The sequence below is a fragment of the Chrysoperla carnea genome, chromosome 1 (assembly GCF_905475395.1).
Source record: "Chrysoperla carnea chromosome 1, inChrCarn1.1, whole genome shotgun sequence".
NCBI lineage: Eukaryota > Metazoa > Arthropoda > Insecta > Neuroptera > Chrysopidae > Chrysoperla > Chrysoperla carnea.
The window spans coordinates 1,504,047-1,520,668 of NC_058337.1; the positions used below are offsets into that span (position 1 = coordinate 1,504,047).

The following is a 16,622-nucleotide window of genomic DNA, read 5'->3' on the forward strand; positions in this document are numbered from 1 at the left end:
GTTCAGAACACCTAGCCAAATAGACCCTAGTACTCTATCCCCGCTACGCTTTTCAGTGGCTATTATAACCAACTAATGTACTGAAACCCAGGATCTGCCTAGCGCTGAGTTTCCTAATTTCTTCTGGTTCGACTATGACCGGAACAAACCATTTCCTTCTCTGCTGTATGAGCGCCAGGCAGAATCAGAGAAAGTGGATCGATGTTTCTTCTGAATTTTCTCCGCATCTATCACACGCGGGAGATTGTCTTTTTCCTACGACGACTCTAATATCAGCTCTGTTTAGTTTCAAGATCTCCTCGGCTCTGTTACAGAGCGAGTTTCCTTCCTTTAATTGTTGGTTTTTCAGATTATCTCCTAATCTGTTAAGACCTTCTTGATATGGCATCCTCACAAGCTTTTCTTAAGTGGGAGCCATGGTGGTTCCCAGTTTGGCCAGCTTGTCTGCTCTCTCATTACCGTTCCAACCAGAGTGTCCGGAGAACCAGTGAGTACGTGATAGTAAAACAGCAAAAAATTAAAAAATTTCGCAATACTATTTGTCGATAGGTTCAATATGAACTAAGTGTGTCAAGGTTCATCCTGTCACAAATATTTTTTGGTAGGATTTTTGTAATTTTTTTCTGGTGTGACAGATATTTTGGTCAAGTTTTGAGTTGTCACACCGAACAAATTAAAAATACAAAAAGTAATTCCGCGATAAGGGTAAAATTTTTTTGGCTTTATACATATTAAAAATCGAGACCTTTCTGTCACAATTTAAGAGCTGTCACACCAAATTTTTCTGAAAATAGATAAAATTTGTATTCTATAGCATATATAGCATTGATTCATATGCGAAATTTCAAAATCTGTGTAAATGTAGTTTTACTGTCACGGACTCCCCACTTAATAGCGGTCTAGTTTATCACTTATGTCGAAATTGCGAATTGTTTTCTTCGAGGCAGAACCAAGAACATGCATTGCCCCCAATCTGCCCCTATGCTTTGATTTATAATCGTAAATAATTCAACAGGTTTTTTTTTTGCCTTGTAAATATCTAATAGTACTTTGATATCCTCCTTACCTCTGTTCAATTTGTTGGATATCAAGTTAAATGTAAGATGTAAAATATGAAAAAAGAAGCCATTGACGATTTAACTCTGATATTTATTCTAATGAATAGTTGATTTCTGAAGGTCTGTTTTACCTTCTTACAATTTTTAAACGGCGAATGGAGTGTATTTTAACCTAAGAGACTATTTTAACCTGACTGACAGACATATAAACCAAATGCATGCTTTGTAGTCAAGTAATGAGTTATTTTTTGCTATATATTTGCTATATACAATACCACGCAACTAAAAAAATATATAATATATTGTGTGTAAGTGATGCTTATAAATTTGATAGTATAGAAATCTCTCATCAATCATCAATATTCTAACTATAGTCGTCTCTGTTCATCAAATAATGGTATTTTAACCTGACTGACAGACATGCCTGGTATAGCTTGTCTATCGATAAGTTTTCATGGCTATTTTTAATTAAAGTGATTGTAAACCTACATGCTTTGTAGTCAAGTAATGAGCTATATTTGGCTTTACAATACCACGCAACTACAAAAATATACATAATATATTGTGTGCAAGTGCTGCTTATAAATTTGATAATATATATATCGCTCTTCAATTATCAATACTCTAACTATAGTTATCTCTGTTCATCAAATGATGGATCTTCGATGAATTCATAATTAAATTAAAATTTTGTTTTGATATCATCGACAACCTTATATTTTTATGGTATTATAAACTACAAGATTGTCTAAATATTTTAGATAGTTTTTTTATCACAATCTCTTAATTTTTGGATATAGAAATATCCAATTGAAAAGGATAATATGGATAGGTTAGCGGGCCATGCTCGAGTATCGGGCCTCGAAGCAATGGTTCAGAGCACCTAGCCAAATAGACCCTTGTACTCTATTCCCGCTACGCTTTTCAGTGGCTATTATAACCAACTGACGTACTGAAACCCAGGATCTACCTAGCGTTTCCTAATTTCTTCTGGTTCGACTATGGCCGGACCAAACCATTTCCTTCGCTGCTGTATGAGTGCCGGGCAGTAACAGAGAAAGTGGATCGATGTTTCTTCTGAATTTTCTCAGCATCTGTCACACGCGGGAGATTGTCTTTTTCCAATCTGATGTTGGAACTTGTTCAGGTTATCATGCCCTGTGAGTAACTCTACGATGACTCTAATATCAGCTCTGTTTAGTTTCAAGATCTCCTCGGCTGTGTTGCCGAGCGAGTTTCCTTCACCCAACAGGCTTTTAGTGGTTCGCCCTCCCTCGTACCTGGTCCATGCCTTTAATTGTTGGTTTTTCAGATTATCTTCTAACCTGTTAAGACCTTCTTGGTATGGCATCCACGCAAGCTTTTCATGAGTGGGAGCCATGGTGGTTCCCAGTTTGGCCAACTTGTCTGCTCCCTCATTACCGTTCCAACCAGAGTGTCCGGGGATCCAGGTAATATCTCGGGGATCCAGGTAATATGGGGACAATATACATATGTCTATTCTACCAAAATCGCTTTCAACCATATTAAAAAAGTTTTTCCTGAATTTAAACAGAATTCATTGTAGAAAAGAAACAAAAAAAAAATCAAGGTTTTTTCGATTTATTTTCACCGTTTAGTTTCTACCTCCTTAAGATAGAATTGTTTACAGAGAAAGTTTATAAATGAAACGGTAGGCAAGTAGATGAGCACGCTTTCTCTAGATAGAAGGGGTTTTTCATTAAGAGTGTCTAAAATTCGAAACAAGCTCTGTGAAGAGGCAATTGTAAGAAGACGCTACAAAATGCCCGGAAAATTGGCAAAAGATAAATAATAGATATATTTTGAACAAATTGTAGACGAGTTTTGTATTCTCAACTAAATTTTTTGTCTCAAATTTAAAGCCTAGCTTGAGTCGTTGAGCCTATGAGCCAAGAACTCATGAAAAGTTTCAAATTATAATTATCGTTTATTTTCACTTTTTAGAGGTGTATTTAAAGCTCGGAAAATCTTAATGGAAAACTTCTTTCGAGATCGTTTTCATGCTATTAAATATAAAGGTATTTGTTCCATTCGACTGTGTTGAAATGTAAAACTATTACACTACCGCGCGCTCGTATTTCTATCAATTCTTTCAGAAAATTATTTGTATCTCATTCAAAACTAAAGTTGTGCTTTAAGCTTCTTTTTCATTTATACAAATATAGAGTAAATGGAAATATTTTCAGACTACTCAGAATATCATAATTAATTTGAGCTTTTATTTATTTTTCTAAAATCTCATTGAATATGTTTCTTAGGTGTCAAATGTCATTAGTAACGCATGAGTTAAAGGCGGAAATGTTTCAATTTGTTAATGGATGATAAATTGTTAATTCAATGACATGATAAATGTTAAAATTGATTTACAATTGTAATAAATAGGTAACTTGAATTACGTATACGCTATACATGTATAATAGTTTTAAATTATTTGACAAACACTTAGCATTTACGTCATACAAGTTGCCTAGTTACTAATTTTTTAAGTGAATTTTAATATTGATCGTTCCGTTGAATTAAAAATTTATTGTTTTATTAACAAATTGAAACATTTGCACCACTAACTCATGCGTTACTAATGATATTTGACACCAACGAAAGACATTTCATGAGATTTTAGTAAAATGCGAACGGTTTCTTTCAATTTCCTTTATTTTTGCCGATTTTTGTAACATCTTTTACCGTGACATTATATTTATTTTATATTAAAAAAAACTGAATGAAGTAGCCGAACAAAATGATTTAAAACAATTGAAAATGTGCATAATCAATCATTGAAATCAACAAAATAATCAAAGCAAATGTGAGTAAAAAAGTAAGCGCTACATTAATAATATACAAACATACGTTAAGAACATAGTTCCAACCGGGTGTCCCACCGGACACGGAAGGGGAATTTCGGAATTTTGCAAATCGGAAGAAGAATTGCAGAATTTTGTGTAGAACTGCGCACTTTAAAGAAAAGTCTGACCTTTATAATATAGTTGAATTTTTTTCAACACATTTATACAACAAAATTAAAAATAAAAAATTAAATTAAAAGAATAAAATAAGTTATTCTATTATTATTCTATTATTATCTATTATTATATAATATAATAAATATTATTGTATTATACAATTATTTGCTACAGTTTCAACAATAAATATAAATATAAATAAAATAATAATTCATAAAGATAATAGCTTTTACTTGAATTTAATATGAAAGAATAATATATAATATCTAAATTTATTTATAACTAAAAAGGACAGGAATATTCATTCAATGTTTTTTTTTTTTTTATATAAAAATAAATAAATAATTGTAGATAACTTTCAAACAAAAAGAAAACCGACTTCAAAAGGAAAAATTTTCCAAAACAAATTAATATGCACTAAAAAGTAAAAAAATAACGATAATATAATGTAGTTAAAATTATTGTTATTTTTGGAGTCGGTGTCAGCCAAGCTAATTTAGCAAACTGTTCTGTCAGAGTTGTTTCCTTAGCTGACACCGACTCCAAAAATAACAATAATTATAACTACATTATATTATCGTTATTTTTTTACTTTTTAGTGCATATTAATTTGTTTTGGAAAAGTTTTTCTTTTGAAGTCGGTTTTCTTTTTGTTTTAAAGGTTTTTTTATTTGTACAATAGCTAGTGTTTATAAATTGTATGTGACACAAAATAACTTACTATTTCTTGTATGATTCTAAAGTATATAAAAATTTTTATTTATATTTGATGTTAGAACTAAGTAGAAGACTAGAAGATACAGAAGAACTAACAGCGTTATCATTATACTCTGGAGATGCTACTTTGAACACAACACTAACAACTTGTACTGGAATATACACCCAGAATAACACACTACTTACTTGTAAGAACATATAGAACATAGTACGATAAAAAAGTATTGTACCTTGATAGTCGTGTACCTTGGATCATTCTTCAGTATCTTAAAGAACATGGGTATGGGTATGGGTATGAGTATGGGTATGGGTATGGAGGTAAGCGGGCCATGCTCGAGCATCGGGCCTCGAAGTAATGGTTCAGAGCAAATAGCTAAATAGACCCTTGTACTCTATCCCCGCTACGATTTTCAGTGGCTATTATAACCAATTGATGTACTGAAACCCAAGATCTGCCTAGCGCTGGGTATCCTAATTTCTTCTGGTTCGACTATGGCCGGACCAAACCATTACCTTCACTGCTGTATGAGCACCGGGCAGTAACAGAGAAAGTGGATCGATGTTTCTTCTGAATTTTCTCCGCATCTGTCACACGCGGGAGATTGTCTTTTTTCAATCTGATGTTGGAACTTGTTCAGGTTATCATGCCCTGTGAGTATCCATACGATGACTCTAATATCAGCTTTGTTTAGTTTCAAGATCTCCTCGGCTCTGTTGTCGAGCGAGTTTCCTTCACCCAACAGGCTTTGAAGAACATGGTAACATTATTTTGTTAAGTTAAGGATGTACGAGCGTAATAACATAGTACGATAAAGTATTGTACGTTGGCAGTCGTGTACCTTGAATCATCATTCAATTTATTGAATAAGATAAATTGAATGATGATGAAATGGGTTCTGATCCAAGGTACATTGATATCTAAATTCTCAAACAAGAAAAATCCATAACGTTTAAGAACAATGATTCCCTAAACAAATTCCATTCTTACGATTGAAAAAATTGCATTAAAAAAGAGATCTAAACGAATAAATTGTGTGATTCAAGGTACAAGAGTCTCCCATATATAATATACTTGTATTACATACACAATTCACGATAATAAGGTCCATTGTACAAGTACAAGAAATATATATTGTTGAAGGGTTCTTCAAATATGTACATTAGACAGTAATTAATGTTCATTATTACTTACGACTTTTACGACTTAACAGCAACATCCCTTACTTCTTATATCTTTTTAAAAATACTTTATACGTCAAAAGAAAAATTTAATAAATTATATAGGGTAGAATAATAACCGAAGTATACGGTCTCTTAAAGAACGAGTAAAAGTAAGTACCTCATTTTCTTAGTGGAAATTATATAGATGTCAGTTTTGACAAGAATGAATGGAAATACCGAAATTTTGGGCGTGGTGTACATATCGAAGAATTCGTTTACGATTTTTTGGGTACGGAATTTTAAACTCGCAGTTGAAACGTAACTAAGATTATTCTCCGTTAAATTACCTTTCAACGAGACCAATAAAATTAAAATAGCTTCATACAGACACAAACACATAGCGGTCAAACTTATAACACCCCATTTCTTTAGTTCGGGGGCTAAACATGGATGAAAGTATCTACCGGAATAAAAACAGTATAAAACAAATTTTACGTTTCCACTGCCGTTTCTCATTGAAAAAAAAACTTCAACAAAAGTTGCAGAGTTTAATGGGGGACATCATGCTCTGACATAAGATTGGACTGGTACTCCGGGGTTATTTTAATAGTCAGTTGAGATCCTGATTCTTATAAAGAAGACTAATATTTTTTATTTAAAACATTTTTTCGAAAATCGTAAGCTTTCGGAGGAAATTCATCTTAAAAATATGTATTTTTACATTGAAGGATCAAAGATATGACACAATACATGATTTCTTTTTTCAGGACAAAAACAATAGCTTTCTATGAAGAAGCTTAGCACACGGTATATAGGCAAAATTTTACGATCAAAATACGTAAAAATTAATTGACCACATAAATCGTAAAAAAAAAAATAAAATTTTATCCGAAACGAAACAAAGTAACACCAAAACAGGCGTAGGTGTGTGTAAATTGATACAACCAACGCTTCAGAGCGACACGTTTTCTCAGGGTTCCGTATCCGAAAGGTAATCAACAGGAGTTATTCCCTGTATACACCCGTCTATGTGTTAGGGGGATGTATCTCATAAACCGAAATAGTTAGACACCTGAAATTTTGATAACGTCTACATAATTTATATTAATTTATTTTTTAATGCACTAGCTAGTTAAAAATAGTTTGAGATTGGAAATATAAGAGAGCAAATAATTTAAATAATTAAATTCATTTTAACAAATTTCAGCATATTTCTATCACTTTTTTTTTTTTTTTTTTTTTGTTAATTTACTGAGCACGACTTATATTAAACTAACGAAAGTACACAAACAGGCCCGCAAATATCCAAAGTTAATGTTTTTTTACTTACATCTTTACTTTCTCACAATTTTTGTAGGACTAAAATATATTTAAAAGAACTGTAAAAATTCGAAAATAGAAAAAATTATAGGAAAATAGAAAAAAAAGTTTAAATGAGATATAACATTTCAAAAATACTTAGTTATTTAAGTTTTAAATCGAGCGTGAGCAAAATGTTCATCACGCGAGTGTTGGAGGGTTTTAAAAATTCTACGAAATCTTTCCAACACGTGATAAATCTGATTCACGCTTCGTTGGTAGGTACAAAAGGGATAAATAAGTTTTATTATAAGTTTTGTGTGTGTTTAAAAACAGTTTTTATAATAAAAACAATATCCAAATAACATAAAATCAAACCACAATGGTCATTTTTTTTATAAATATATTTATTTCGTTTAGGTAGGTGTTCTATTTATTTCGAGGTAATCCCAAAAGTCCAAGGAAATCATAAAAGTAAAGTTTTTACTTAGATTTGGTTTTATTTTGTTTATTATCAATGTTTTTTTCTACCTCGATAAAGATTTATAGCCTTCATTTTTATATTAATCCAATTATTCGATAGATAAAAGCAAATTCATAAAATTCTATGAGGAAAAGCTTTCCCCATTCATTTAGAACATTCAAAAATTTTTTATAAGGAATATTTTTTACATTTAAACTTTTGTTCTATATCTCTAACAGTTTAAAAGATGGGTCCTACGGTCCCAAGACCTAATTGACCTATGTTGCTCATTTAGGAACTCGATCTCACTTTTTACGTCCTGAGTACGCTGTAAAAATTTCAGCTGGATATCTCCTTTCGTTTTTAAGTAATCGTGATGACAGACGGGCAGACGAAAGACAGACAACTGGAAATGGACTAATTAGGTGATTTTATGAACACCTATATCAAAATTTTTTTTTTTTTTTGTTAGTGAATGATGGGAATTTCAAATGATCTCAAATAGAAAATTTATATAAATACCCAACTTAGTTGATTTCCCGTTCTTAACAAATCTTTAAACTATTTTGTTTTCATTTACAGCAAAAAAAGTTCTACCCTGAACTATTTATTATAACTTAAACGATGCGTTTAGTATTAAAATTTGCTCATACTGTTTTACAAAATTTTTCCTGGAAATACTCTAGCACATTTTCTAAGTTTTTTTTTTTAAGTTTTTGTTAAAATTCTTGGAAAATTTCATTTTAGGGTTGCCAGATATCAGCTTTGTAGAAACATTTCTATTTGGAAATGGCAATTTTCTGGGATTTAAGCCGTCGTATATCCATAAAGTACCCACGTTAATCTATGCCTCGTGAAAACGAAAATAAACGATAGTTAAAGTTTAAAATATGTTATGAATTATTGAGAAAATTTGAATAAAAAAAGTGACGCTTTGAGCAGTAATTTCGCTAATTTTATGGTTGAAAATGAGTGCGATAAAAAACTATTTTTATCTACTCAAAGTGATTGGAGTAAGTAGTTCTTACCTTTTTAAAAATTGAGTTATTCTCGATACTAAACGTCTCAAATAGAGAAAAAAATTATGAATAAAAATATTTATAAATAAAAAGTTTCTAGAAGAAGTTTTTATTTAAAAACGGAAATGTACACAATTTATGGTGGATTTAGAAAAAATAAAACTTCATTCTAAATACCTTTTTTAAGTTTAATTGAAATATTTATTTATTTTATATAATATGTGGAATAATTTTTTAAATCACGATTTTTATTTTTCGATTTACTAATTTTTTAGGATTCCGTCATCGAAAATGGAAAAAATGATCCTTATAATTTCATTATGTCCGTCTGTGTAACAATCGTCAACTTTTAAAAATCTTAAAACACTTCTAACTTTGCCATTTGCTGTATATAAAGTCACTTGATTATCCTATTTCCGTTTGTTCGTCCGTCTGTCCGTGGATACGATAACTCACAAACGAAAAGAGACATCAAGGTGAAATTTTGTAAATTTTTAGATCATTTGAGTCTTGGGTCAGTAGGACTTATCTTGTAAACCGTTCTAGAAAACAACCTGCATTAGAAACATTTTTTCGTACTGCAAGCTGGCAATGAAATCTTTTGAAAAAACAGATTTTTAGAAAATCCGTCAAATTAACACTAAAACACAAACAAATAGTTTAGTTTACAAAGTTAAAGGCGGCATCAAAATTTTGAAAGACATTACAGCTATCTTTTGCCATATTTTACATTTTCCAAAAATTTATCGTTTTCCCGAAAATTCAAGAAAGTATTTGTTTGAAATTTTCGACAAAAAATTGAATGTATTAAGAGTGGAACCATAATTTCGAGTTACAAGCTGGTATTGGTTGAAAAAAAAAAAAACTCTGAAAATGGTAAATATCGCTCACTATAATTTTACGTTTTTTAACAGATTTCGTAAGGAACTTCTTTCCTTAAGGTCGGGGGTCCTCAACCGCACTCTCTTTTATTACAAAATAAATTACAGATAAACAGGATTCGACCTACAATCGAAGGAAGGCATAGGTTGAACATGATTCTGTTATATAAAAAAATTCTGCTGTTTTTAATTAACTATAGTAATTTTCTCAGGAAAAAGGTACCTTAGGAAACAACGGAACCCTTTTTGTATGTGTACTTACACACACTTGACCTAGTTTATTTACTTCTTTAGTAACCTGTTGAAAAGTTTTTTACTTGAATAATTTATTATAAAAGTTTATCAAGACTTAATTAAACGAGGTTTATTAGGCGAACAAACTATCAAATTATTACCAACATCGTACGATGCAAAAAAGGGTTATTTTTATCACAATTTATATTTTCAACAACTAACCGTTTCCTGCCCGCTTTACAGGATATTTAGAATTTTATAAATTAATATCACACAAATCCTTTCATTAATTTTAATTAACACAATTTAATTCACCCCACATATGTATTATTGTATAATTTGATACCTTCCACATCTAAGTGTCTCTGTATTGGTGAAATAATTTGATAAATATATACCATTTTTTTTGTTTTCTTTATAAATAACGACAACAAAATATTTTTTTAGTATTCGCTACCCAATTAAATCAATGTACAATCAATTATTGTTCTCTGATTGAGATGTGTTGCCTCTATATTCTAAAGTGACATCTACTAATTTAATGAATTTGATCGTTCTGTGATTCATAAATCTTTCTATTTTTCCCATCTCCCGAATGAGGCCGCAGATCGAAATTTAGTAAAGAGCTTTTCCATTTGTCTTGATAAGCTTAATTTACTGATATTATTTTCTGCTATCAATTACAGAACATCCTGTACCTATATATATATGGAGTGTTCTGCGGAAAAACGCCCAAATTTTTAACGAGGTATTACTTGAGTACCTTTAGGCCCAAAATGCGTCATACACTTTTCCCCAAAGCTCAACAGGTAAGGAAGAACTAGCACATAGCATGCCCCTACCTTATTTTATTAGCCTCGTGAATACTACCCCATCAAAAAACACTTGATTTTCATGCCTCACCCTGTATAATTTATTATTAATTACAAATAATTAGTTAATCGTCTGACACAGGTGTGTTTTATTTTTTTATTTTTTGTTTAAATGAAAATGAACTCATCTGTAAAAGTGGATGTTCACTAATTATAAAAAATAAGTTCTTGATTGTATTTTAATTGAATTAATTCAATGGATGTGGTAATGCAGGGAAGGGTTTTAAACTTTGAATAATGCAATCTGTTATATTTAAAAAATTTATTAACCGACTTCAAATAAAAAAAAAGTGGTTCTCAATTCGACAGTGTTTTTTTTTTTAATGTCTGTTACCTCAGAACTTTTGACTGTGGGAACCGATCATGATGATTCTTTATCTATTTGAAAGCTGGTGCTTTCCGTGTGGTTCCATTTCATTTTATTCTAGTTTTGATACCGCCATTCATGAGAAAACCATAAAAGTCTTAAGTTTGCATTAAGTATGCACGACAAGAGGACGAATAACTCAATATCAAGCCAACCGATTTCGATGATTCTCTTTTTAGTGACAAATTAGTTAGTGTACTTCAGATTCACTAAAAATCACTAAATAAAAAAACTTTTAACAAAAAGAAAACCGACTTCAAAAAAACCAAAACAAATTAATTTGATTTAAAAAGTAAAAAAATAACGATAATATAATGCTGTTAAAATTATTATTATTTTTGGAGTCGGTGTCAGCCAAGCTAATGTAGCAAACTGTTCTGTCAGAGTTGTTTCCTTGGCTGACACCGACTCCAGAAATAACAATAATTTTAACTGCATTATATTACCGTTATTTTTTTACTTTTAGAGTGCATATTAATTTATTTTGGAAAAGTTTTCTTTTGAAGTCAGTTTTCTTATTGTTAAAAGTTTTTTTTATATAAAAAAGTATTCTTTTCTAGATAAATTAATAAAATTAACAGATTTATTAGTATAATTACCACTTACAATAAATGTTCATAAATAAATTTTATTAAAAAACAAACTCATAAAATAAAAAAAACAGATTTATTACGATGTAAAAACTTTTTAGTTCATCTTCAAGGATTCTCAAGGACTGCAGTTATGTTGATATGGCCTTGAAAGGATTCTTAATTTACAAGTAATAAAAGCCATATCTATCACAACATATTATATTTTCTTAATTATGAAGAATACGTTTCTTCAATATTTTTCAAAAAGTATAAATTTCATATTATTTTTCAAAAAATATTAATTTCTAAAATAATGAAAATAGACAATCATTTATAATTGTTTTCATTATTCACACAATTGCTAGATGAGAGTATGGGAAAAGAAACCAAGACAACATGAAACGAGAACAAGTTGTGGGGGAAAATGATCCTTAGAAAACTGATCCAATAACTTTCTGTCTAAGAGAATTACTTTTATAATGAAATATACAAGGTTGCGAATAGTCTAAGAGGGACATGCAATGATTTAACGTCACTATAACAAATGCTGGAACATCAGTCAGGCAACCAGGGACATAAGGTCTGGGTGAAAAGTCAAACATACAAATAAAATTTTTTGCAAATTGTTTGCCAAAACATCAGCCAGGTAGCCGGGGACCGTAAATCTGAGTGGAAGGCCAAACATGCAAACAAAACTTTGTTGTTGCAAGGAACATGTACGTGGCTATTGATTTCTCAGAATGTTAACAGAGATGTTAAAATAGTTTGCCAAAACATCAGCCCCATCAGCCTCCACTCAGACTCAGGCTGTCCTGGGGTGGGACACACTTAGACCACAGGGTCCGTTGTGATACCGTAAATGGGTTGGCCCATCCCCGACCACTACTCCATGAACCATTTGAAGAACATCAGGAGGGCTTTGACATCGACTGACTTTAGGTCGGAGAGGTCGTCAAAGAGAGGCTGGCTCAAGTGAGTCCATCTCCTCATGACAAGAGCTGGGCAGTGACAGACAAGATGAGACATTGTCTCCTCTTAGTCACCACCGTGACAGCTCCTGCAGTAGTCGTGATACACTGCCAGGCCTAAGCGTTCAGCATGCTTGCCGCCCAGTCTAATTAGTCCATTGTCGAGTACCCGCCTGGAAATGAAATAAGATCACACTTTTCTCAGCTCCTTTCCCTGTAATACACATAAAACTTTCTAAATTGTTGTATAAAAATGTAAGCAGCCCAAAATGATAATATCAAAAAAAAAACTTTTAATTTGTATTTTCGAAATCAAAACAATAATTTTCGATCATGAAATTATATTAAACAAAAAAAAATACAAAACCTGATCGCTGTTTTTCGTACTGGTAGTATGTTGTACTCGTATATATACAGGGCGTTCTGTTATTGACTGCAGATCGTCAGCCTACAGAATAAGCTCATAAAGACGAAGGAAAAAGTCATTTACCAATTTTGGATTTGAGCCCTAATTTGGGCGCTACAGGTATGACAAAAATTGATAAATTTGTAAATTCACTGGCTATCATTCGATAAAAAGTAGCCAATGATAAAAAGTAGATATTAATAAATGTCATTTGATAATATTCAACTAAAGAAGGGGTATGAACTGATTTCAATTGGCTTATATTATTTTGAAAAAAACATTTAAAAAATTCTATTTTATTATTCCATTGGTTTGATCATTTCCCACTTTTTTTTATTATTATATTTTTTCTTGAAAACATTCGATTCTTAGTAAAAAAACAAATTACGTCACAAAAAGAGTTTTTTTAATTTAGCGTAAATAAACAAGAAACGCCTTCTTTGTGACGTTATTTGTTTATTTACTAAGAATCGAATGTTTTCAAGAAAAAATATAATAATAAAAAAAAGTGGGAATTGATCAAACCAATCGAATAATAAAATAGTATTTTTTAAATGTTTTTTTCAAAATAATATAAGCCAATTGAAATCAGTTCATATCCCTTCTTTAGTTGAATATTATCAAATGACATTTATTAATATCTACTTTTTATCATTGGCTACTTTTTATCGAATGATAGCCAGTGAATTTACAAATTTATCAATTTTTGTCATACCTGTAGCACCCAAATTAGGGCTCAAATCCAAAATTGGTAAATGACTTTTTCCTTCGTCTTTATGAGCTTATTCTGTAGGCTGACGATCTGCAGTCAATAACAGAACGCCCTGTATATATTGTTGTACAGGGTGCCTTTTTTTAAGTTGCCATATACATGAAACTCGAAAAATAATTTTTATCGGTAAAAATACTTCAACCATAAAATGTTGGGTGTGTTGGTGCACATCTTACACAGATATTAAACTGGAGCGAGATTTTCAAGCTCAATGAAAAGCTCACTAAATTAGAAAGTTGTTATTGATTAAAAAAGTAACATTTTTTGTTCGAAACATTTTATGCTCAAATCGTACAATTTAGGCAAACACGGACTGAAAAGTTTTACCCCAAATTGTTTTTTTTTTTTTTTTTTTGTATAATTGTTTCTGCAAAATCTAGACACTCTTCGAAAAAAAATTTTCCAATAAATTCATTAAAAGTGATTTTTTTTTTCTATAAAGACCATTTTAAATGAATTTGAATCGTCAAACACTCAAAAATCTAGATATTTGCTATCAATTATTGCCTAAACTATTTGCCTTACCAAAAAAGGTTTTTATTATTATAAAGAACAACTTTGTCGGTTATGAAGTGAGGTTTTAATTAGATCTGAAAACTTAAATCGAATTCGCTGCCAGTATAAGATGTGTATACCTTTGAAACAAACATTTTACGTTTGAAGCATTTTTCTCGATTATTTATCGATTTTCAAGAATATGTCAAGTTAAAAATTACACCCTGTATATATGACAATAGAATGTAAGACAACAATGTAATTTATAAAGAATGTAATGTAAAGTAAATGGATTTTGATATAACAATCGTATATTATATATCATGTTTTTGAATTTATAAGGCATTCATTCATTTATCTGAGCTCTGAGCTGCGAGAGAGCTCAATGTTGTGTTGTGAAATGAACATAGTCTACTGTACTTCATAAAATATACAGATTGTTCATTGAGAAATTAGATCGAAAAAAAGTCGCTCATATACTAACAAGAAACGAACTACAAGTATACGAGTGAGTAACATGTCCTAACACGTAGAAGAATGCTTGTTATATGCAAAATTAGATCTAAAAAAGCCATGAATGTTAAGGTTAGATTAGGTTAGAGTGGCTGCCCTGGGTTGGGACTCACTTAGACCATAGGGTCCGTTGTGATACCATAAATGGGTTGGCCCATCCCCGGCCACTACTCCATGAACCATTTGGAGCTGTTTAAGAACAGCAGGAGGGCTTTGACGTCGACTGACTTTAGGTCGGAGAGGTCGTCAAAGAGAGGCTGGCTCACGTAAGTCCATCTCTTCATGACAAGAGCTGGGCAGTGACAGAGAAGATGAGACATTGTCTCCTCCTCGTCACCACTGTGGCAGTTCCTGCTGTAGTCGTGATACACTACCAGGCCTAAGCGTTCAGCATGCTTGCCGCCCAGCCAGTGTCCTATGATAGCCGCAACAACTTTGCGAGACGTCATGATGTGACGTCATATAGGCAAAAATAATATTTGTTAATTATTAATTTGTTGATGTCTTTCATAGTAATTGAAGGTTATGTTACCATCAACTTTATTAATACATTCATATAATAATTGCATGCACGACTGTTGTTTTTACCAATATTACGTCACCAAAATGGCTGACAACGTTTTTGCGAGAGTAAAAAAGATTTTATGCCAAGAAAGAGAGTTTATTTTGCCGAAATATACATTCTTTGTGGATTTTTGAGGAAAATCAACATTTGAAGTACTGTTTCAAACATAGTAGAATATTTTAATGTTTTCCCTTTCTAAAAATATTTTCCAAAATCCTATTTCAATCAAAAATTTTCTAATGAAGGGAAGTAAAGATCTTTATAATGGAGTTTTGCTACTGATAAATTTTCATAAAACATTATGTATATATTTGATTTAATATACACAAATAGTAGCTACTAGTTTTACAAAATAAATTTAATGTTCTTAAATTTTTAGAGTTGTTGTTTATTAATTTAATTTTGCATGTCAAAAATATAATGTGAAATATAAATAAAAACTTGAAACCTTTTTACCAAAAACACACCAGACAAATAAATAAATAAATTTGAAGAATAAAACTGAACAAATTTTATCCAGAATGAATTGTAAATTTTATATAATTTATATCAATTTAGGTTAAGTTCCTCTCAAAATCCAAATTAGTCGCATCAATGAATCTGGAATTCAAATTCCAGTTGTTTAGAAATAACTTGGCTCTATACCTAAGCAGTTACCACACGGTGACTTACATACCAAAAAATTCAAACAATGTTATTACTTACCAATAAAATAATTTGTAACTGTACGCATACGTTTATGTGCTAATACAATCCATATCACAATTAAATTACCACCGGTTGCAACGATAACCATTACAGAATATAATATACTCCAGATAACTTGACGCCACCATGGTAATATATATGAATTAATTAATGTTTCATTAGCACCATTTTGTGTTAAATTATTATTAATAAATGTTGTATCATTAAATAAAAATATATTATTTGAATTATGAAATAAATCATTTAAATCATTATTGTTATTATTTTCATTATTATTATTATTTATTAATGGTGATAATGAGAAATTATAAAATAAATCATTATTATTATCACTAACAACATTGATACCATCAAGTAATGACGCCATCTTGTGTCCACTTGTTGTTCATTCGACACTTTTTAGTTTTATTATATTTATTTTATTTTTATTTGATTTTTATTCACATAAAATTTTTTTTTAAATCTAAGACAAAAAGAAACTGTTTCAGTAAATGAAATCGTCAGTCATTTATGTCCCAGTTTCGTTTAAGAGATAAAATTTTAAGAGATAAAAAAGAAAGTAAACAAAAAT

At 30.8% G+C, this 16,622-nt stretch overlaps 1 protein-coding gene across 1 annotated transcript in view; it reads right to left on the reverse strand.

Moving 5' to 3' along the window:
* Window positions 1–16,241, reverse strand: part of LOC123306147 (tachykinin-like peptides receptor 99D) — a gene marked incomplete at its 5' end in the record, with an annotated part of 100,586 nt that extends 84,345 nt beyond the window's left edge. The window contains one exon of the mRNA XM_044888042.1: window positions 16,049–16,241. Within this exon, the coding sequence (XP_044743977.1) occupies window positions 16,049–16,241 (193 nt within the window). The remainder of the gene's footprint in view (window positions 1–16,048) is intronic.
* Between the last annotated feature and the right edge of the window lie 381 nt (window positions 16,242–16,622).